The sequence below is a fragment of the Vipera berus genome, assembly GCF_964194415.1.
Source record: "Vipera berus genome assembly, chromosome: 3".
In the NCBI taxonomy this organism is placed as follows: domain Eukaryota; kingdom Metazoa; phylum Chordata; class Lepidosauria; order Squamata; family Viperidae; genus Vipera; species Vipera berus.
The window spans coordinates 198,814,819-198,840,446 of NC_138204.1; the positions used below are offsets into that span (position 1 = coordinate 198,814,819).

Here is a 25,628-nt window from a genome sequence, read left to right on the forward strand (position 1 = left end):
AACTGGTTCCTGTTTTACTCTGTTTTTGTTAACTTTTAATGCTCTTGTTTTTTAAATGTTTTAATATTTCATATTGCCACTCTTATGATGTTGAAAGCCACTCAGAGTCAATAGACAATGGCATGACCAACATATAAATTTAATAATAAATAAAATAGAATTTAATAAAAAGTTTATAAATAGTACCTTCATTGGAAGAAGGAATACTTTTCGTGCATGAAGTTGAAAATCTAAGCCCCTCGCTTAAGAAATCTTAATCATATTTGCATGATACAATACTGTATGTATCTGTTTTATAGTTAGAGGAGAATATTCTGAATTGCATCAGTTCTAATGCTGAAGTTTAGGGATGGGAAATATCGCATAGTAATAAAATAAAACAAGTGGAAGTTTATTTCCACTTTGTGAAGCTGAATAGGCTTGTGAATGTACAATATTTTAAATAACCATTAAACATTCCTTTGAAGCTTGTGATAGAAAGTTCTCATTAACCTAAATATGGGATATGAATTCCAATACTGTCATTATGTATGGAAATAAGCCCCTAAGATTCACAGATAAAACAAAATTCATTCTTTGGGCAATACATTTTATGCATATAGAGAGTATTTAAGTGCTTCAAAAGTAGTTCCACCCTGAAAAAAATATGCACATTTACCAAAACCTCTGCTCTTTTAAAAGTTTTCTGACTTCATATACCTTATAAATGATATTCATTTCTTAATATTGTATGCTCAGCAGAAGCTAAGTTAAAATATCATTCTTCCCCATTTCAGATAGTCTTAGCAAAAATAGGCATGTAGATTTTACTTGTATGTAGTCTCTAAGTAGATCAAAGATATAGAATATGTCACAAAATTGAAGGGCTGCCTCTCCCCTTTTAAATCTACCTAGCTCACCAGAACAGGAAGGCAGGCTATGTTATGTGTCCAATTTATTAGGGATATACATCTGATGGGAACATGGTGAAGGGTCTTCTGAGTGGTGGCCCCTTCTCCATGGAACACCATTTTCTCCAAAGTACAAATGGCCTCCACTATGTTGCTTTTCCCAAAGTCCTTGAAGATGTGGTTTCATCAGCAGGTCTGGGGATCATGAATGGAGATGGAGCTGATCAAGTGGTTGATTTGATTGTGTTGCTGCTGTTATGTGTAGGGTGGGATGGTATTTCATAGGGTTTTATGTTATGCATTTTAATATTGCAAGCTGCTTGGAGTCAACTGTGTTGGGCAGCCATATAATTTGTTTATGATATAATACAATAAATTGCTCTGAAGAAGCTCTTTTTCAATATTATTGAAATTAAATGTCACAATGCTCATGCTAACTTAATTGACTCAAGAAACTTCAGACATGGACAGCACTATCTGTGATATTTTTTGGGATTGGCTGATAGATAAAGGCATTTTAGGATAATTCAGGGGAGGTGCAAATATATGGTAGGACATGTGGATCAGGATGAGCAACGTTTGAGAAGTCAACTCAACCTTTGGACCTTCTAAATGTCTGAAGGAGGTCATTTGACTTTAATGACTTATTTTGATTTTATTTGTATTTGCCCCTTATCATAAAACTCTGAGGTCACAATTGGTCAGAAAATTATTATGTGCTTTTCCATAATTGAAAAGGGGATGTTCGGAATGTTTCTAACTGTTTCTTTCCATTTGAAGAGTGGAAATGGGAGTGAAAGTCTCCTAGAGCCTTAAGATCAATTGACCCCTTTCTCAAGTGTGGGATTACAAATCATCATTTGACTACTGACCATCCTATGAAAAAACTACTTTTTCTTCTGTAAATAAAATCTCACAAGCAGTGCAGATGTCAGCCTCTTCCCAATGCAGACTCTGATGCAGGTCAATTCAACTGCAACCCCAGTTACAGTTTATTTGCCCAATATCAAATAAAATCTGGAGCCAAGTTTTATCCTAACAGAGATCTACTGCACTTCAGAAATGTTTTAGAAAAGGTATGAGCACATAATTAAGCACCTATTTGTGAGTAAAACATCATGTCTTTTCCTGAGATTGCACAGCTTTCCTTTGCAGAAAATGAAGTTCTGCTACTAAAATAGTAACTATAAAGTGCCTGGATAACATGCTATCTTGAACTCATATGTTAAGCAATAGTTCTAGCACTGATGAATTTACCTGGTTTGCATAATGAAACATCTGCAAGAAAACAACCAAGCTAGAGAGCACCAAGGACCCCTCATTTCAACCCTGAACTACAAATATTCTCCTTTATCAGTATTCCATATCTGGGTTATAGAAATCTGAAGGACAACCAGATAATATCACATAAGTAGAAAAAAACTCAAATTTTGATGTGACCTAGTTGTCTGAATCCCATGTCTTTCATTCTCCATAAAGTCTAGTTATTATACAATTGTACAGATCAATTTCCTTCAGGTTCCAAGACTCAAGAAGACTTATTCGATCTGTTCAATTTGTCTACCCCAACTGCAAAGAAACTTACACTATCCATTTATTTTAGGTATCCTTTCCCCTTATTTTCTTTAGATAGTGAATGACAGACTGAGGGTCATGAACAAGGTTTTCAACATTGTTAGCCTTCTAACACCATCATTCCATGTCATCGTATATTACATAATCATTACATCCCAAAGATGCTTGTTCATGAGGCAACTGGACTTTCTTGTTTTTCTTTGAAGATGTTTCACTTCTCATCTAAAGAAGCTTCTTGGATAAGAAGTGAAATGTCTTCAAAGAAAAAATAAGAAAGTCCAGTTGCCTCATGAACAAGCATCTTTGGGATAACTACGACCTGGATGACTGAGAATCTCCACAGATAATAATTGCATCACCCAAAGGGAAGCTAAGAAAATATGAAACAAAAAAAAATTGGACCAGATTGAAGACCAGTTTAATATTTAGATAGTCTGTAAAAACTGGAGAGAAAAAGTCTAAACTAAACAGAGTATGCTTCAATATAAGCTTGGAGATGTATTATTCTTTCTAATCTTTCATCATTTATTCTTCAGATTAGACAATGACACCTGTTGGCAGCCTGGGGTGGAGGGGAGAGATCATATGACATCCTGTTTAAAATCATTTTTTTCTATTATTTTCTGCTAACCCATAAAAATGATTAATAAAGCTTGACATTTCAATCCTTCTTGCATTGCTAAATATTTCTCTGAGAGAAAAATAATACAAAGCAAACTCTACCACTGCAGAATAAATCTGTTTATTATACATAATGAAGATGTTATTTCCTTTTATGCATTGATGTTCAATCAAATTTGAAAGGTTGTCATCCTATATATTAATTGAAAAATATGTTTCTTTCAATTCCTCTTTGGAAGACATAAAAATAATGCATGATTACTTACATTAATGTTACTTCCAGCAAAAGACTACTTTTAGGAGAAGTGGAAAATAACAATAGCACTTAGACTTATACACCGCTTCATAATGCTTTACAGCCCTCTTCAAGCGGTTTGCAGAGTCAGCATATTGCCCCCAACAATATGGGTCCTCATTTTACCAACCTCAGAAGGTTGGTATATATATTTATAATTCTTAATTTAAATTGGGACATTAACAGTGAAAGAAACATATTCTGGGGATGCCAATGTTATACAGAGTCACTCTTCACAGCACATCTACACTTCGCATATTCATCATGCAGACTGGAGCATAAACATTTCATACACGTAAATGCTTAGATATATGTGAAACAGTACAACACACAAACAACACAGACAGCACAAACTTCACTCTTGCACTAAAAAAGTAACAAAAAGAAGTACACTCACAGATAGAAAACTTGTTGCTGTTGTCTTTCCCTGGAAACAATTTAAATCCTCTAGATTTAAAATCTATGGCCTTTTTCACTAGTTAAGAAAACAAACAAAAGCACATATCAGATAAAGCAATCTAAAATGACTTCATTTCAATTGACAATTCTTTTTAATCATGGAAATGCAAATTAAAAGTAATTTCTTTCCAATAGCATTATGGACCCAAAAGATTTGAAAAGAATAGAGATATTTTTACACAAAAGGCAAATATTTATAAATTTTATATACAGTGACTACAAAGGTAATATAGCAAAGGGGAAAACATATATATTCTTGAAATGAATGTATATTGTGCCTTTTATGCAAAATATTATAATTAACTTACATATTTTTCCATTTGCCATATCTGTATTTGTGCAATTTCACTGTGAAGTTATGGAACTTGGAAAACCGAATTTAATTATGGGCACAATAGACTTGCCAATCCTTTTCTTATTTAATATGTGTTTATTTCCCTTATTAATGGGGACCAACATTTTATCTTATTTTCCCAAGAACTTTGATGTGACATTTTATATCCATTATGGCATTCTAAAACACAGAGTTGATACTTCACCCATCCCATAAAAACAATTTCACATGGACTAAAAATTCTACCCATGAGGATATCTGGGAAGACCTTTTTATAATCATCAAATTATTTTCCAACAACAGTTAAATTAAAAAATCATACTCAATGTTTTTTCCATCTCATTTAATTATAAAATTTTAAGTAATTTTATTATGTTGAGGAAAATGAAATTAAAACAGTGCCCACATTTGTGATGAATAGATGACCTTCTAGCAACCTTTCAATACACAACCAGCGACTATATACAGTACCAAGGGATCTAATCACCAGGATATTATACTGTGATTTTAACCAAGTGAAAGAGATTGATGATAGGGTGAAATAATATTGTTTGATAAACTATTGGATTATAACTTAATCATAGATGCATATTAGCCAAATGTGAAAGATTGAACAGGGTGAAAAGCCATCTGATGCTATGGTTACAATATATGATGTTTATAATTAATCAGATAAAATGATTTTTTTCATCATCTTTAATCTATCAACCATAGTCCTCTGCTTGTAACAACAGTCCCTATTATTGTTCCCCTGCATTATTTTTCTATTACATACTGTAGTTACAATGATGTCATTTCTATAGAGCTATTCATATACAGAATGGCCATATACAAAAGTGGATTAAGTATATTCATCTTTAGTATAACAACCATTTGATTTCTCCTGTTGGATTTCCTTCTTCTACATGAATATTGAAGATCCAGAAATCTGACATTTCCCCCACTATGAATGCTTCAGAAAGAATGTTTACTGCCCATCCTGAACTGTATCTAGCACATCCACATAAAATTTTTCTAAAATTATTACTTTGTTCTCATCTCTCAAAGAAATGCTGTGTTTCATTTTTAGATAAAAATATTTTACAGACACATCAATTCTATATCCTTTTTTTAAAAAAAGAGGGAAATCATTACTGCTTGCTTCTTTGCCCAGCTGGCCTAGAAAGAATCCTAGATATATCCTAAATACTGAGGTCCAAGATATTAAGTAATTTTATGGATGTATCACTTCCAGATTTCATGTAGATTCTGATCAAGCACAATATACAACTCCATCATAGTTTCTCGTCATTTCCTACTACCAAACCTACTTTTTATAACATCGTTTCTGATAAAAATAACTAGCCATATTGAATTTTCCATAATTATTTCTCATATGAGTTTGCCAATAAATGAAGTGTTTTAAGATGGATTTCTGGGCATTCACATTATCTGTATTACCGGGTATATTATTTAATAATCATGTTGGAAACATGGCTCTTCATTCCATTATTTAAATGGTTATAAAAAATATATTACGTAGTTACTTGCTTTGAAATCATTTGCTATACATATTTAAGTGACATTTTGGCTAAATAATGGAATTCTGTGTTCTTTTTTATTGTTGTTATTATATATTAGTGTACTACCTTAGGTGCAGTAGTGAATATAAACTAAAAGGGAGAAAGGAATCAGAATTCATGAAGTAGAAGATAAATGACTGAATGTGTATAGAAGAGAGAGATGGAAGTCTGAAACAAGAGGCAGCTTTTCGTTTTGTATTCTTCCCATTTTTCTTTTCCTTTTAACTATCCAGATCATGAACCTTTCTCTCTCAAGGATCTAGGATTCCTAGGTAATACTAACAACCCCAAAAGTGATGTCTGGCTGTATTTGACAAGAACTGAAGGGGATAGAGCAGAGGTCCCCAACCTTTTGGGCCCAAGGACTGGTTACGTGGAGAGAGATTTTTCCACAGACTGGAGGGTGCGTGGTTTTGTGTGTTGCCTGCATCCTGTGGATGGGGCTTTCCTTGTTTGTGCAGACCAGTTGCTGGCATGTCGCAGGCCGGTACTGGTCCAAGGACCAGGGATTGGAGACCCCTGGGATAGAGGACTTCTACAGGTAAAGCAGGAAGAAGAACATGGCCTTAATGCCCATATTAAGAAGAGCCAAGAACTCTTGTTAAGGATGTCAATCAAGGAAATCTCCTGAAAACAACAAAGATGAAGGCTGAATACAGAAAAGAAATAACTGAAAACAAATTTGTTAATTAGAAGAACAAGCTGCTGCATGATTAATACTGGAAGGATAAAAAAAGTTGATTAAAAATCCACATGGAGTTGGTTAAGATCAGGATTATTGAAGAAAAAAAACTTATTTTTTTATTTTAGTGGCTCAAAAACAAGCTTTGACAACTAACTGACAACTAGGCAAAATCTTACTGTAACTAACAACAGCAAATGTCTACTTTCTAATAAAAAGGATGGCACAATTGATCAGAAGCTGCTGCAAAATTTCACAAACTGACTACAAGCAGTCACAACTGAGATGCCAAAAATTATTAACTGGAAACTTTGTCATAAGTCTGAATTTGAATGTAGTAAAAACTACTGGAACCATCAAATTGAGTAGGTTTTGGGAAATGAGTGGTTTAAGATCTTAAGGGGCTTTAAGATGCAAATAGAGAGGAATCTTGTTCATAACATGCCTGATATAACAGTGATTTAAAAGAAGAAAATCTGGTTCACTGATGATGTTATTCCCGGTGATTCTAGAAATGAGGAAAAACAATGGAAAAAAACATGAAATATAGGGACTTGTAGGTCAAAGTTGAATACTTATGGGGAAAAATGTTGTTACACCAATCTTGATTGGAGTCATTGCAGCAATACATAAAATACTTCCTTGAAATCTGAAATATTGAATTTATCAGATTTGAACACTCTAATTTTACAAAAAAAACACCTTGCTTTGAACTGTCTATATTCTTAGACACTATCTTATTAATAGGGGATACAATGGCTCAGTGGTTAAAGACAATGAGCTTGTCAGCTGAAAAACTGACCGCCTGGGTACAAGTGCCCCATGATAGGATGAGCTCCCATTACTTGCTCCAGGTCCTAGCCACCTAAAAGCATGCAAATCATGCAAATGTGAGTAGATAAATAGGTACCACTTTGGTGGGAAAGTAACAGTGTTCCATCTGCCTTGGCATATAGTCATGCTGTTCATATGACTATGGAAAGGATCTTCAGACGACGCTGATCCTTCGGCTAAGAAATGGAGATGAGCACTGCCCATTACAGCTGGACTTGACTGGAGAGGGGGAAACTTTTACCTTTATCTTTATTTTAATAATTACTTAAGTCCTTTGTTAGTATTTGAATTATTAAGATTCCACTAGTTTTAGACTATGAATCTAACAGTAAATTATCTACACATAATAGTAATAATAATAAACACCATTCAACAACGACATCTGCTTATCCCAGGTCTTTGAGACAGACTCAAAAAATGCCAAATCCAGTCTAAAATCTGGCTGGCTGTGTGATCAATCATAATTAAATAATAATAATAATAGAAGTAGAACAACTATAGCAAAAGAAAACACAATAGCACTAATAGTAATAGGCATCATGGATACAGTCCTAAAATAACAAGAACACCGCACAAACACTATCAACATTGATTAAATCACCATCAGTCAATTGCAAAAGGCAACTTTACTTGGAACAGCTTACATCTTGCAATGATACTTTTAATGTTATTAAAGAACAACATCTGCCAATCCTTTGAAAAGGACTTGATATGTGGATAAAAAGCTAAGTGCGATTTCTCTGCATATTTCCAGCAATTCTTATTCTTTTTTCCCCCCTCTTCTCTTACATAATGTCCAGTATTCATCACTTTCATTCAATCAACATTTTCTTGGCTGCTAAATCATATTGGCTATTTTGGAGATTTATTAAATTTATTTGTGGGATTTATTCCATCTGCCCACTCTGCTCATTTCTGCATCTCATACCTGCATATTACAATTTGAATAATCAATTATCTGAAATAGAGGAAATGTTAACAATCTATTAAAACAAAAAAAAACAACTTCCCTTTAAAAAAAGTTTTAGCTAAAAACATTTGCAATACAAATTGAACAACTTCCCAAACTTTCAAATAATGATTGAGCATTTGACTAGACACTCTTATTTAAATATAAACCCTTGCAAGATTTGATGAAAATTCCAGTATGTTGAAACTGGCTACATACAATATCTCCTATATTAAAATCATTGTGACTTTCTTAATAATTGGTTACATTGTATCTCCAGTGCTGATTACAAATATTTCTTCTCTTAATATACAAATGGCACATCTCCAGTGAGGTTATATTGAATTATATTATACAACCTAAGTAAAATATTTTATTTATCAGTAGTGAATGGGTAAGTGGAGTGGAAATGGTAGAATAAATTGAGGGATGCAGTGGCTCAGTGGGTTAGGACGCTGAACTTGTTGATCAGAAGGTCGGCAGTTTGGCGGGTCGAATCCCGAGTGCCGCATAACAGAGTGAGCGCCTGTTACTCGTCCCAGCTTCTGCCAACCTAGCAGTTCGAAAGCACGTAAAACGGCAAATAGAAAATTAGGGACCACTATGGTGGGAAGATAACAGCGTTCTGTGCGCCTTTGGCGTCTAGTCATGCCAGCCACATGATCACGGAGACGTCCTTGGACAAGTGCTGGCTCTTCGGCTTTGAAACAGAGATGAGCACCGGCCCCTAGAGTTGGAAACGACTAGCACGCATGTGCGGGGGAACCTTTACCTTTTAGTGAATGGGTAAGTGGAGTGGAAATGGTAGAATAAATTGATAGTTACAATAGTATTTGTTTTCAAAGCAGAAACAAACCAACAAACAAAAATGAACAGACAAAAGCACCTATAAAGTAGGCACAAATCTATTATTTTCTAGGATTTTAATATTAAGGGGGGAAAACTCTTCCATTTCTTCATTTGTATGGATATTATGATTATTATATTACAGCTAAAGACAAACATCCAATGTAAGAAACCAACTCCCTCCTCCTCCTCCTCCTCCCACAATCATATGATGAAAAGGGGAAAATGAACATAACCAATCAAGGGTAGTCAAAAATGTCCCACTTGTATTTTATATTGATAATCAATACAATGACTTCATCAGGTGGCATTGATGAGAAGGATGGAACATGAACACGTTCATTCTATTGGATTTTCAGGACATTCAGTAATAATGGGAGAGAGGTAGTCTTCAGATTACTAGGCTTTTGGCTAAGGAGGCTTCATAAATGAAAATCAATGTCTTGAATTGTACTCAAAGATTACTGGCAATTAGTACAACTGGCACAGCAGAGCCGTAACATGTGTGTACCAAAAGCAGACCCATAACTGTCTTTTCCACCACTTTCTACAGCAGCTGAATAATTTTAAGAAATCCATGGTTTGTGTTTTGCAATAGTCCAGCTGCAAGATGATTAAGCTTGATTGACTGTGATAAAGGACTCCTGTTCCAGGAAAAGACAAAGTTGGTGTAAATGAATTTGGGTAAATGTCTTTGTAGTACCCCAATTCTGTCTGGGGCAGTAAACTAATAGCAATAATGCTTAGACTTATATACTGCTTTAAAGTACTTTACAGCCCTCTCTAATTGTTTTACAGAATCAGCATATTGTCCCAACAGTCTGGGTCCTCATTTTACCAACCTCAGAAGGATGGAAGGCTGAATCAACTTTGAGCCGGTGAGAATCAAACTTGCAGTAAGCACAGAGTTAGCCTGCAATACTACATTCTAACCACTGTACTACTACAGCTCCTAATTCAGAGCTAAATATGGAAAATACATGGCACTGGGAGAATGATGAAGACCCAACCATTGTCATGGAGAAATAAAAGAAAGACCACAACATCATGTCTTCCACTCTCAATCCCCATATTCAGTCCCACAAAATATCACAACTGAAGGTATCAAAAGCTACTGACAGATCAAGAAGATGGAGGACAGTTGCATCACCTTCATCGTGTCTCTGGCAGAGGTCATCACCAAGTTCAGTCAATGCTGCCTATGTACTATGGACCTAAATGAATTTGGGAGTGGATTTGGTTTATTTAACAACATTTTGTGTCTTTATAACTAAAACAGCTCATTCATTATGTTGGGATGGATTTTATCCTTTATTATTCTGTTTGTTTATGCCACTTGTCTGATATTATAATACCTTTGTAATAGATCTACTAAAGAAATATAGTTTCAGGAATCAATTTATGTATTTATCAGGAATAATAGATTCTTGTCTGTAGTGCTTTCCTTCTCTGAACAATGAGTTGATGCTTTAGTTAAAAATATTTGAACTGTGGACTTCAAGTAGTGTTTTTTTTTGTGGGATCCACTTTTCATTTCATACTCTTGACCTTGAAGTTAACTTAATTCATTTTTGTTCTCCTGTCTGCCTTCTTGGGTTGTGAAGATCAAGCATAAATTATGTCTTGTGTTCATGATGTTGGGGAATGATCTGTTTTTTGGGTTTACAGTCCTACACGAGATTGAAATGCACTTTTGGTGCAGCCATTTTTCTCTCTCAATAATTAGAGATGTGTTCTACTACATAGCTACAACTTCTGCAGTCTAGTGTGATTCTTTTCATTATACCATCAAGCCAAAAGAGCTGACTGCTCTTCTCCAGTATGGTAGAATTCAACACTTTTCTAAAACCTTCTTTGCTGATAAAGCTAGATTAGGATTCCTTATTGATAGAGAACCTATTGCCCTCCTTGTAACAAGAGAGACTCTTGTTCATTTAACTGAGATCTAAATATTTATATCATGTGATTTAAGCTTCTTTAAGGTGTTTATCAGAAATAGTATCTGTAGCACCAATTTATAGCATTACGCAGATATTATTATGGAAATATAACATGATGTCAGGCTGACAGCTCAGATACACTACACATTGGTAGTAAACACCTGCAGGGGTGATTTTACTTATTGGTTCTGTGTGAAGCCATCTCCCCCAACCAACATCAGACAGCACCAGCAGAGAAATGATACATTGTGCTACATAGCAATGATCTTTGGACAACTGAGTTTGCTAAACTTCACTTTTAATATTTTTTTTTGCCTAAGCCTTCATATAGAGGATATTGTCTCTCAAGGTTAAGTATTTTTCAATCCAAAGAGTTTCAGTGGAAGACATTTAAAGTATTTCTTGTCTTTCTTGCTAAAATCAGAGGAAGTTAATTTGAAAAACAATTACTTTCAAAATGTAGTGAATTAAATAGGAATGAAAAATAACCTCTGAAAAATGCAGTGATAATCATCCCCCCATTGATCTTGCTGTGAAAATGCATATAGTTTTAGAGAGAAATGGTCAGATTTAAGCAGACATGTATTCAAGAATACATTTATTTATTTATTTATTTATTTATTTATTTATTTATTTATTTATTTAATTTAATTTGTATACTGCCCTTCTCCCGAAGGACTCAGGGCGGTGAACAGGGCAATAAATACCAAAATACAAAAATACAAAAATTAAAAACAGATTAAACCATAGTGCCCAAATACAATAAATAAATTACTTAAAAACAATAATTAAAACCCAAACCCATCAGACCAGGCCGGCTTGTTCAAACAAATAGGTTTTTAGATCACGTCGGAAGGAGCGAAGGTCGGGAGCCATAAGGAGCTCAACCGGTAAACGGTTCCAAAGGTCAGGCGCACCCACAGAGAATGCCCTCCCCCTGGGGGCCACCAGTCGGCATTCTCTGACTGGTGGCACCCTGAGGAGGCCCTCTCTGTGGGAGCGCACTGGGCGGAGGGAAGTTGATGCCGGCCGCAGGTGCTCCCTAAGATACTCCGGACCCATGCCAAGTAGGGCTATGTAGGTCATTATCAGCACCTTGAATCTCACCTGGAAGGCAACTGGAAGCCAATGCAGCTCACGGAGCAGAGGTGTAACGTGGGAGTATCGGGAGACCCCCAACACAACTCGTGCGGCTGCATTCTGCACCAGTTGGAGCCTCCGAGTGGTCCTCAAGGGCAGCCCCATGTAGAGAGCATTGCAGTAGTCTAGCCGGGAGGTCACGAGCGCATGGGTGACTGTGCGTAGCACATCTCGGTCCAGATAGGGCCGTAACTGGCGCACCAGGCGAATTGTATTGACATCTGGGAGTGTGTCTCCGCTATCTCCAAGCGGTGAGGTGCTCCAACCCTCTGGTTTCGTCCCGAGGCTCCGGGAGCGAGGATGAGCAGCCACCTGAGCTCCGGCTGGTGTACTTGAATGCCAGGTCCATAGCCAATAAGGCTCCTCTCATCCGGGATGTGGTTGGGGGTGAGCATGCGGACCTGGCTTGCATTACGGAGACCTGGTTGGGCCCAGAGGGTGGTGTCCCTCTGGTTGTTCTTTGCCCACCAGGTTTCTGGGTGCTTCACCGGCCTCGGGCTCAGGGTAGGGGCGGGGGAGTGGTGGTAGTTATGAGGGAGACCCTTTGTCTGCAGGAGGCCACCATTGTCCAAATAGCCAGGTGTGAGTCCCTCCTCCTGAGATGTGTCCCTAGGGTGCAGTTGGGCTTGCTGCTGGTGTACCTTTCACCTACTCGCGCAGCAGCAGCCCTGCCTGAGCTTCTCGATATCCTCTTGGGGCTGGTGATTGAGTTCCCCAAATTTATGGTTTTGGGTGACTTCAATCTACCATCCCTGGGAGGATCATCTGAGTTAGCTCGGGAGTTAATGGCTTCCATGACGGCCATGGACCTGACACAAGTAATTCAGGGCCCGACTCATGTGGGGGGCCACACGCTCGATTTGATTTTTCTATCTGGACTGTGGTTAGATGATCTTGGAGGGGGTTCTCCAATTGTTATGCCCCTGTCATGGACCGATCATCATCTCCTGCGGCTGGTCTTCCGTATTGCCACTCCCCATCATGGGGCTGTTGAGCCAATGAGATGGTTCCGCCCCAGGCACTTAATGGACCCTGAGAGGTTCCAGGCAGCACTGGGGTCCCCACCTGCCTCCTTTGCTCACAGCTCAGCAGATGCCTGGGAAAAGGCAGCCACGGAGGCACTTGACCGAGTTCTACCCTTGTGGCCCCTGACCCGGTGCAGATCCCAGTGGGCTCCATGGTTTTCCGTGGAGCTCCGGGAGATGAAGCGTCGGAGACGGGGCCTAGAGAGCTGTTGGAGATCCAGCCGGTCTGAATCCGACTGATCACGACTAAGATCCTTTACAAGGTCTTATCTCGCGGCGATGAGGATGGCAAGGTCTAATTACTTTGCTACCCTCATCGCGTCCGCAGATAACTGCCCGGCCGCCCTGTTTAGGGTGACCCGCTCCCTCCTTAATCAGGAGGTGAGTCGTGCTGAGGAGTTTAGCCAACATCTGTTGGACAAAATCACTCGCATTTGGACCGGTTTGGATTCCGACTGGGCAGAGTCTGACAATCAGGACATGGGTGGTCTTGTCGACATTATCTGGGAGGAGTTTGATCCTGTGACTCCGGAGGAAGTGGACAGGATTATGGGGAAGCTGAGCTCCACCACATGTTTATTGGACTTGTGCCCTTCCTGGCTGGTTTATGCGGCTCGGGAGGGGACACGAGGCTGGCTCAAGGCGGTGATATCTGCTTCTTTGAGTGAGGGTAGTTTCCCCACTGCCTTGAAGAAGGCGGTTGTGAGACCTCTCCGCAAGAAGCCTGCCTTGGACCCAGCTGTATTAAACAACTTCCATCCGCTCTCCAACCTTTGCTTTCTTGCGAAGGTTGTTGAGAGCGTGGTGGCGCATCAGCTCCCTTTGTTCCTGGAGGAAGCTGACTATCTGGACCCGTACCAATTGGGTTTCAGGCCCGGGCACAGCACAGAGATGGCATTGGCCGCTCTGGTGAATGATCTCTGGAGGGCCTGGGACAGGGGTTGTTCCTCTGTCCTAGTCCTATTAGACCTCTCAGCGGCTTTTGATACCATCGACCATGGTATCCTGCTGCGGCATCTCAGGGGATTAGGAGTGGGAGACACGGTCCTTCAGTGGTTCTCCTCCTGGATTCACGGCTCAGTTTGGAAGATCATATAGGAGCCGTGGCCAGGGGGGCTTTTCCCCAGGTTCGCCTGGTGCGCCAGTTACGGCCCTATCTGTACCAAGATGCCCTACACACAGTCACCCATGCGCTCGTGACCTCCTGGCTAGACTACTGCAATGCTCTCTACATGGGGCTGCCCCTGAGGACCACTCGGAGCCTTCAGCTGGTGCAGAATGCAGCCGCACGAGTTGTGATGGGAGTCTCCCGATACTCCCATGTAACACCTCTTCTCCGCGAGCTGCATTGGCTTCCGGTTGCCCTCCGGGTGAGATTCAAGGTGCTGGTGATGACCTATAAAGCCCTAAATGGCATGGGCCTGGATTATCTAAGGGAACACCTGCTGCCAGCGTCAATTTCCCATCGTCCTGTGCGCTCCCACAGGGAGGGCCTCCTCAGGGTACTGCCGGTCAAGGATTGCCAACGGGCGATCCACAGGGGGAGGGCGTTGTCTGTGGGCGCGCCTGCCCTATGGAATCAACGGCCAACGGAACTCCGGACTGCCCCTGACCTTCGTTCATTTCGCCGGGACCTAAAAACCTGGCTCTTTGAGCTATCTGGTCTGGACTGAGGGGTTTAATGTTTTTAAATTGTGATTTAATTTTTGCGGCTAGACTTAGTTTAATTTTATTTTAATTTTATATTGGATTGTTTTTAAATTTTGCCATGTAAACCGCCCTGAGTCCTTTGGGAATAGGGTGGTATATAAACCGAATAAATAAATAAATAAATAAATAAATAAATAAATAAATAAATAAATAAATAAATAAATAAATAAATAAATACGGCTCTCTGTTCAAACACCTGCTGCCATTCCCTAACGTCGTGGGAATAGGTAATCCCACGACCCGCTCCGGAGCCCCGGAGGCAACCAATCCCAGCTCCCCCCACGTGATCAATCCCGGACCTGGCCTCAACAACAGTTGGTGGACTCCCCCCCATTTCCATCCAACCATGAAATCCCTCCCCCCGCCCTAACCCACAAAAAATTAACTAAAAAATTAACCAGGGGCCTCTTATTAAATTTGTACCGGAGGCCCCTATCCCTGCCCAGCCATCTCTCAGGGTCCCAGCAATTGGGCCCTTCATCAAAAGGAGGAATGGAAAATGAGGCGGGTCGCACCCAGGAAGGGGGGGCACCCCTGAGGGTGAACAAAACCGTGCTGGAGTAGCTAAGGCGAGTCATGGTTATCGAAATAAGTCCGGCAAAAAGGCTATCCCTAGATCGATCAGGAGGATCTTAAATCAAAAGGTAAGTGTCCAGTCTGCCAACCCAGCTCCACTGCCACTTGAGCTGGGTGTACCCCCAGAACAGATCAATCCCCGTCCTCTCACTACGGTCAGATCCGGGGAGCAGCTTGGAACGCACAACCGGGATAAAGCATACCACCCAGAGCTCTCACCTCTAGGGGGTTAGCAGATGGTAAGTCTAGGCCACTCTCCCACAGTGGCTTTGTGCCCGGGTCCTTCTGAAACCTTTGGGGAGGGGGGGTGACAGGCAAAAGAGTCAGCAGATATTAATCCAAGGCATAAAAGCCTGCAGAGTCGTAAAATGGCAAAAAATCCTGACTGCAATTTTCTTCTCCGCATCAGGAGAGGGTCAGGTGATAGGTAAGCCAATAGAGGAGGAAACCAGGAAACCCGTAGTACTTCCGCTGGGCCGCAAACTCTTCTAGCGGCGCAAAACTGGTTTGTGCCTCCCAACCGTCCAAAGCACGAAGCGTCCGCTCTCCACCACTAGGCCATGGTCTCCACGCTCCAACTCACCTCACCGCCAGCCACTCGAGACGCCACCACAATGCCTCCACCACTCCACCACTCCGATGCTGCTCCAAGCCGCAACTCCATCGGCACCGACCATCAGTCGGTCGGCGCCCCACAGAGCGTGGCTCCTCCAAACCTTCCAGGCAGCTGCCAAGCTCTCCCGAGCACTGCCGAGCTCCGCCAAGTTCTCCCGGGCTCCGCCGGGCTCCGCCGGGCTCCCATGGCACCGACAATCAGCTGGTCGGCGCCGCACAGAGCGCGGCTCTTCCGGGCTCTTCCGGGCCTTCCAAGCCCTCCCAGGCTCCACCGGACTCCACCGAGGGCCCTCCGAAGGTCCAGGGCTCGCGGAGCCAACTCCCACAACGGAGAACTGTACAGCTGCCCAGGAACAGCCACCAACAACCTCTCGTCCACCCGACCCAAGCCCCATCACAGAAGGTATAAACACTTCTGTGGGACTCCCAGGGTCGCCAAGTTGCCGAAACTCCTCGCGGAGCTCAGCCAAGCATGTCCGCCATCTTGGGCATGCGTAGATGTATTATTTTTCATTCTGCTCATTTAATATGTATTGTGCAGGTATTATGAGAAAATACATTCCGAAGTAGTAAGATTGTGGATGCTGCTAAAGGTAGCTCAGCCAAAAGTAATATTAGTTGCATATATTGTGACCCAATAAGAAATGGGATTTTCAAAAGCCACATTGATGTGACTTGAGTTTCTCTGGAATATAAATATAAATATATTCCTATACCAGTAAAATATTGTATTTTACACTCACACACATGCACACAAACACACACACACACACACACACACACACACAGAGAGAGAGAGAGAGAGAGAGAGAGAGAACAGATTGAAACCTATCAACTAAGAATAAATTATCTAGTATTCTTGCCTGAAATATTTAGAATGCAATAAACTTCATATTAAACAGCAACTCATTAAAGTTATATTGTATGAGGATTATTTTTGAATCACTTCTGAAGAAAACAGTATGGGAAGAATGAAATATAGCGATTCTTATATGATAGTAAGAAATTTACGGGGGCAGAGTCACTAGTTCTATCTGAAAATTTACTACTGTCAGTAAACCTATCCGTAAAACTGGAATATGATTCCAGGAAAAAAGAAAAACAACACCACACAATAATTCATAACTAGCCTTTCTGTTCGAGAGTTTTGATTTGGTTTTACATTTAAAAGCCTGAAGTGTCGGCTTTTTATGGTTTCCGGCACCCATATTTTTCTACCAAATGTATGCCAAATGCCATTATGTATAAAATATATTTCAATCAATGTACTAAATTAGGATGGTGAAGTTTTGAGGGCCAGTTTCCCTTTGAAAAAAGTTCAGATAATATACCTCTCAAGGCTGCTTCTCAAAGCAATCTAGTCCCCTTCTAAGAAATAATAAATACCTCTGATTTTGAGCATATCACAGTCTTCTCCTTCATGCCCAAATTGTGGGAGAACACTAGAGGAATTTCTTTCAGCAAGAAAAGGTTGAGAGGACAAGGTGTCCAGAAGCACTGATTTAAGCATTTTCCAACTGGACTACTTCAGGAAACACTGGGATTCTCCAGAATCTACATGGTCAAGGAGACTGTGAAATCCAGTACTGCCTTAAGACTGCATTAAGTTCTACTTTCATCTTAGACATGAAGGGTGGCTTGGTGACCTTGGACCAGTCAATCCAAGGTCAACTCTCAGCTCAACACACTTTCAAGGCTGTTGTTGTACAGAAAATAGGAGGAAGAGAGAGTATAAGGTATGCTCACTATGTTGAGTTATTTATAAAAATAATACAGGTAGGATAAAAAATATATTTTAAAAAAATCAATGACAGGCACTTTTGGCATTTGCTAACGATGTTTCATGCTGGATGTCAGCATGGCATGCTGTCGGCAACCATGAACCTACACAGTTTAGAGGCTTAATAGCCAGCACTGGGGAAGGCTTGGTGAAGCTTTTTCTTGCAATTGTGACCTGAGGCATTTCAAGGCCATTCGAGTTGTTTCATCAAGGTGAATCAAAACCCCTCTTTACTTCAGGACAGTGAATCATGTTACCTAAGTGATCCTGATCTCTTCGTCAACTGAACCTCTGTTTGTCTGCACATGCCTACTTTATATCCATCTATTTGTTATCATTGTGGGCTTTAGAGATTAGAAGATGATATATGGTATCCTCAAAGTGACCATGTTATATATCTTTATAGTTAAAGGTAAATATGCAGTCTTGCAATAAGATGAGCATTAACAATCCCAGTAAAATTTCAGTTTTAGTTAGCAAAAACAGTATTCTGAAGTTAGCAGTTGGCAGTTAGCAAAATACTCTATTTTGAAGTGCAACAGACAACAAGTCTTTATAAGTCTTTCTTTATAAGGAAGAAAATACAATAATATTATTTATGAAAAGCTTTTGAAATACTAGTCTTAAATGCCCTTATATACCTATTTATTTATTTACTGCAAAGTAGCAACAAGTTTTTCTAAAAACTGTGAAACTAACTTGCTTTGATCTAAAGCAATGGAGTAGAAAATATTATTTTCTCGTATAGTACACTGTATTGGATTGAGTATTTTCAGCATGGGCTATTTACAATTGTTTGCTTTTAGAGAAGCAATTGAGAAATGACCTTGTTCTACAATTGTCTTATCTTATAATTATCAAAATTAATATAGTGCAATAGCTATTTATAAAAAAAAAACCATCATATTATCTAGTGGACTATGATCCCTGTACTTGAAATTTACCACGGTATGAAGAATTGTGAAATATCAAACACAGGGTGGAAGGGAGAAAAAAATATATTAAAATAGGGAATACACTTGCTGTAAGGGTTTGTCAATAGATTTTATTTACAAACCTTTAAATGATATTTTATTTGAAAGAGAGACCAATGTAGAAGATTTTTGACAAATCTGGCCATTTTTTCTTAAATTCCCATTTAATGATATCCATTATTAGTACTTTGTTTTTAAAGATGTTTTGTTTTTTATATTATTATGAAAAATATTTATATTTTTCCTGTGTGTATATAAATATGTGGAGACAGTGAAGTTATAAAAAGAGAAAAGAAAGGAAAAATAAGTCTTAGTGTATTAGAGATAATGTATTCCATACCATGTCATCTTCTACATCACAAAATGTGAATGAAAAAAATTGGAATATTAGAACTAGTGAATATCTCATTCACAGAATGTTGGATACCTTTATTACATGAAACAAAGAATTAGAAATGCTTTTTTTTTCCAATTAGGAGTATTGTTATAAATAAATATGAGTATTTAAAGTTACTCAATAGACTATTTTTTTTAAAAAAATCCTATTTATCATATCATTTATATTCTCTCTGTAATAATATATGCACTATTCTGAAAAAGTACCACTTCTTCATTTATCTGTTAAAACAACACACACACACACACACACACACACACACACATACAGAAACACACACATAAATACACAATTGGAGATATTGTCCTTTTCTTTAGAATGGTGTGCATTTTCAAATATACTCAGGAGGTGCTAATTGGCACAAAATATACCAGGACTGGGATTTGACTGCCTTGTGTTACTCATGAAGAGATTATGTGAATGTGACCTAGATCATACTATACATAACAATATACTACCTAAAAAAAGAATAATTTCAATGAAAGTACAACGTACAATGTCCCTTTTATTAGGAGATCTGAAAAGTTCAAGAGAAGGTTTTGTCCAAAGGAATAGATGTCAAATGAACTGGTAAAACATGGAACTGGGAACGAAATGAAAGGAACTGTATAAGTTTTGCAATTTATTGGCAAAAGATAGCTAAATTCTCTACTTTAGAGAGTGGATAATAATTAGACTTTTTGAATTCAATGCAAGCTATGTTTGAACAAATTAAAATGAACACATACTTCTTAGTTATGAAATTTGAAAGAATACTCCCAAATAACTATATTCACAGATCCGCCATCAATCCACGACAATGCAAACAGAAAGTTTAAATGCAAACAGAAAGTTTAAATGCAAACAGAAACTTTTTTCTTTAAAAAAATGTCATTTTATTTTGTCCAATGTGTCTGATTAGTAAATATAAAATGGAACTGTTCTTGGGCACTTCTCCAAAATCAGAAGTATATGAATGGAGAATTGAGCAGCCATGTTAAAAAGATTTTACGGATATTTGAGGCTTATGCTTAAGCTCTTAAGAAACCTTGGAAAAGATTTTTTTTATTATTATTATTATTTTGCAGGGGGAATAGGCATAAACAAGCAGAGGCATAAACAAGAAAGTAATCTGATTCCTTTGCGTGCAGATAATAATTGGGAAATTAAGAGATGGCTAATAAATATATCATTATTTGTACATGTTTGGGTTTAGAAATAAGGGCATTGAAACATGCACACAGCTCCTGGTTTTATGTGACTATACATTTGATCCTTCACTATAAATAAGTACAAAAAGAAAGTAACTAAAAAGCAATAATGAAAAGTTATAGCATAAATCAGACTAACAACAACAACAACAACAATAATAATAATACTTTAGACTCCATAAGACCAAGCCTTAAGAACTAATATATACAAAGCTAGAATTGAAAAGAGAGCAACAGACAGCAAATACTATCTCTGAAAGAAGGTGAAGAAACACTGGACCACCTAGTTAGTTGTTGCAAGAAGATCAAACAGATCGATTACAAACAATGTCATAAAAAAGTAGAATACTGCATTGGAAGATTTGCAAGTAATACCATTTGTCTGCACATAAGCCCTGGTTGGACTGCCAAATAGATAAAATAATAGAAAATGAAGATGCTGTAGTGCCCTGGGACTTTATAATTCCAACAGACAAGTACTGCCACATAAGTCCCGAGACTTAACAATTGTCAATAAGACAGAAAAAAAAGGTCTGGATAGTGGATATGGCAGTATCTGAAGACAACAGAATAAAAGAGAAAATATGGGATAAAATCACAAAATACAAAGACTTGTAATAAAAATAAAACAACTGTAGCAAAAAAAAAGCAGCAGTAGTACCAATAATAGTAAGCACTTTGAGTTTAATTTCAAAACAACACTTGAACACCATTGGCATTGAAAAAATAAACATTCAATAAATTGCAAAAGGCAGCTTTATTTGGAGAAACCTACCGGTATATCCTATGACAATACCTTTAATATTACAAAAAAATATCTGACTATCCCAGGTCCTTGGATCAGATCCCAGGATCTGATAGGTAGATAAAAATGCCAAATCCAGCCTAAACCTCAGGCTGTCTGACCAACCATGTAATAATTTTCATATATCACCTATTACTACACAAATTTCATGACACAGAGGATTGAGAGGTATTCTGCAAAAACCTTCTTTAGCAGGGAATTCTACCTTTTTCATTGGTGCAATGAAAGTCTGGAATGGTCTCCCCATAAATCCTTGTCATCTACTGCTACAAGCTTTATATTTGTTAGTTTGCTTGCTCAAATGTATACTCTAGTCTATTTCTTCATGGTGTTCAGTGTAACTTCCAACAATAAAATCACAAAGTAAATGCAGAATTTCAAGATATTAAAAGAACCCATAAAGCCTTAAAATATCTTTATTACAATTCTAACCCTGTTTGAATCCAATTTACATGCCAGTGAAAAGTGGTTTCCATTTTCAGTATATTTAATTTATTCCTTTTAGCAAATGCTTCTTTCTGTCTCTGGGCATTTTAAGATTGGACAGCTTTATTTGCTGGTGTTTTATTTGTGTCTTTAAATTATCCATTTTTCATAGTGTTTATTGGTATCTTGAGCATTTTTCTAATGTATAAGGTTTAAACTCAAATTATCTTGAAAAATATTTGATGTTTTAGCCCTAAAAGGTAAACCAGATTAAGAATCAATTCTACAGGAAGACTCAGACTATATTTTATTGAGATATGCTGCAATTCTCCCCATTTTACCCCAATAAGTCAGGAAGAACCAGCCTGAGATTCTTACTAATACTCTCTCCTTTCCAAGACTTAAGAATGTTTTTGAACTTTTGGTTGCATAACAGTTTCTGAATATTTACTTTAAAGCTATTTCTATTACTTTCTCCATGATGAGTCAGATTATAGCTATATTTAATTGGTCTATCTTTTAATAGGCAAGAATTAATAAACAGTACGGGGGTTAGATGTGCATTTAAATTTAGAAATGAATGTGGCACATATCTGGTAAAATTTTCACGTTAGTAATAATTTCATTACTGAAAAGTGTATATTCACTGGCATCTGGTCCAAAGCACAAAAGAAGGAACAACAAAACAGATAAAACATGAGTCACATTATCACAATGCAAATGACCTTGAGTCTCCCGCACAGGTTGGATGGAAATACAAAAGTGATTTTTGCATTGAAAAAACTGTGAAGCAAGTTTATCGTTTAACAATCCTTCCCCAATATGGACACTTATGAAAATATTTATGAAGCCACAAATCTATATTAGCATACAATACATAGTGTTAATAAAACACAAAATGTATACAATTTGAAACATTTTCATTTTAACTGAATACTAATTCACTATTAATACTGTTTATTATCTCTATATATGTATGTATGTGTGTGTATGTGTGTGTGTATGTATATATGCTTATAACTTATGGTGTTTAAGCACTTTTTTGGTTTTCAAAGAATCTTGGCAAAATGCTAAAATTAGATTTACCTTTTTATTGAAAGTCAATTTACTGAATACCTATAAACTTCATTGCCTTTCGCCATTGTCTGTTTGTACCCTCAAGCTAGCCCAAAAAATGCATCGTACTAAAACTACTTTGGAACCAGCAACCGTCTGCTGACTTAAAGAACAAATTTTAAAAAAAATACCGATTACATTTGTGAAATTGAAATGTTCATGATCAGACCAATTTTATTTGCACAGTTGCACTATCCCAGCAGTTGTGTGGTTGTGATTTCCAACCCTGCCTGCCAGCTTCCCACAAGCAAAATCAATCAGGAGGCCAGCAAGAAGACAGAATCTGTCCCCTCTTCTCTTCTTTTTCTATCTACCCATGGTCTTTCTATTTACCTTATTAGGTAAGTGAATTTTAAATTGTTATTGAAGTTCATTTGCCACTACATTTTTTTTCTTTTAAGATACACACTTTCCATAGATTTGGTTTGTTTGTTTATAAAATGTATTGGCCGCCCATCTTACCATGTGGCTTACAGTTACATCTTAGTTAAAACAAAAATTTTGAGATCAAACCTTAAAACAACAACCCATGGGGAGGGTTGGGGCGAAGTGGAGTGGAGGAGAGATCTGTTAGTACTCAATCAAGCACCTCTATTGCACTGATCCTCCACTTGGGCCCCAAGCCGACTGGCACAGCCACATCTTTACGCCCTCAGGAAAAGTTTGGAGGGCTGAGGCCAACCTCACATTGGGACGCAACATGTTCCAGAGATGATCATTGGACCATCCAGCATCGGGGTCAAAAGAGTTGTCTCAAACTGTGAAAAGGGCAACAAATAAATTTAATAATAAAGAAATAAATAATAAGGTCGACATAAAATATCTAAGGGAACACCTGCTGCCGGCATCAACTTCCCATCGTCCCGTGCGCTCCCACAGGGAGGGCCTTCTTAGGGTACCGCCAGTCAAGGAATGCCGGCGGGTTATCCCCAGGGGAAGGGCGTTCTCTGTGGGCGTGCCGGCCCTTTGGAACCATCTTCCCACGGAGCTTAGGACTGCCCCCGACCTTCGCTCATTTCGCAGGGATTTGAAAACTTGGCTTTTTGAGCTGTCTGGCCCAGATTGAGGGGTTTTAATTATTTATTAATGGAGTTTTAGTTTAAATTCAGGGACTTAATTTAATTTTAGTTTTAATCGATTTTAACTTTGTATGTATGTATTTTTAATTTTTCCCTGTAAACCGCCCTGAGTCCTACGGGAATAGGGCAGTATACAAGTTTAAATAATAATAATAATAATAATAATAATAATAATAATAATAATAATAATAATAATAATAATAATAATAATAATAATAATAATAATAATAATAATTAAAAAAATGTAATGTTTATTCTGGTCATATCGAACTGCACTATCATTGTCTCAATGGATGATCCAACCCATGGTCACAGGTTTGTCATGCATTCTATAAACCCCAAAATATATTCTACTCAGTTCAAATTCATATTCTACGCCTAATATTTCTTTCAGTATTCTACTTCTAGGTAAATTGTGTCAATTTTCCAAGTAAATCAGATAAGAAACACAACTGGATGTGTTAAATGTACTTTATTGTAAGGCTACATTGAAACAATCTTGCAATTCTGAAAGTACAAAACTTTCTGCCACAATTTGTAATTGCTTGATTGATTAAGGCAAGTCCTTTCTGATTCTTTCTCTGAGCATTAAGCTACTGGAAGCTTCTGTCTGTCAGTTTTTTTTTTCTTAGACAGAATCTCTTCCTCTCATTCCCCAAAATCACTCCTATATTCCACTATATCTAAGATGGGATTCTATACTTAGATGTAAAACAGGGCTGAACAAACCATAGCTTACAGGGATTCATTCCCCCAAACCCATTTTGTTTTCCTTAATATTGATGAAAGAAACATTTTCTGGGGGTGATATCACCCAAACATGACTGGATATTGGTGGCATTGTTTCTTTCCAAATTTCAAAGGGAAAGAAAAGGTAGAGGTGTGCTAAACTTAAAAAGTGCAAAAAAGTGCAAAAAAAGTGGAATAGATCTCTGTTTTATTGCAACTGGGTAAAAAAAGATCACTTGCCACTGCCATCATTCTGAATTTTGCAGTCTTCCTGTCCCACAAAAGCACACACACACACACACACACAAACACACACACACACACACACAAAGATGGCTAAACACTCCTGCTGTCTTGCCACTGTGTTCCCCCAATAGTCTATTTAAATAACACGTCATTTAGATCACACTTGTGAGTAAGTTCATATTATTTACATACTGGTGAGTTTAGAAGTTACAAATTGTTTGTGATTTTATCAATAATGGAATGTAATCAATAAAATGATTTAGTCATAGGTTGTGGGCTATGTCATGACACAACAAGAAAGAAATGGGTTTGTGAGGAAAGGAGGTCAAGGAAAATTAGGATAAAGAATAGAAATAGCAAAACCAAGATAAGCAGAAGCACAATTTTGAAAAGCAACAATGTGGACCTTCAGTTAAATCAGAATTTTCCTGCAGTTATTTCTTCTGCAATAATATCAGAAGAATTGCAATAATTCACTCACATAAATGCCTAGCTTACTAAGGTAGCCTATCTTTTTTAAAAAAAAAATGATTTTCCCCCTTACCATTATTATGTAATATTGAAGCCATATAATGATTTCTGATATTAAAAATGTAAATATATGTCATGTAGAAGCAAATCAGTCAATCATTAGCAGTTACACCAGATCAATAAGAAAGAAATTGACTATTTTGCTAACCTATGGTACCATAAACAAATTTGTACATAGGGGAAACAATTATTTATTTAATAAAATTGTACCACAATTCCATAAGTGACATTAAGTATTGGTTTTGTTGAAACAACTTTGTTGAAACAAGTTAGAAAAAGTCAAATTCAATCCTGCAGCAAAA

General features: G+C 37.9%; 1 protein-coding gene across 1 annotated transcript in view; it reads right to left on the reverse strand.

Annotated features, from left to right (window-relative positions):
* CSMD3 (CUB and Sushi multiple domains 3) overlaps positions 1 to 25,628 on the reverse strand; it is a gene marked incomplete at its 5' end in the record, with an annotated part of 687,334 nt that overhangs the window by 374,924 nt on the left and 286,782 nt on the right. The window contains one exon of the mRNA XM_081322366.1: positions 3,779 to 3,856. Within this exon, the coding sequence (XP_081178492.1) occupies positions 3,779 to 3,856 (78 nt within the window). The remainder of the gene's footprint in view (positions 1 to 3,778; positions 3,857 to 25,628) is intronic.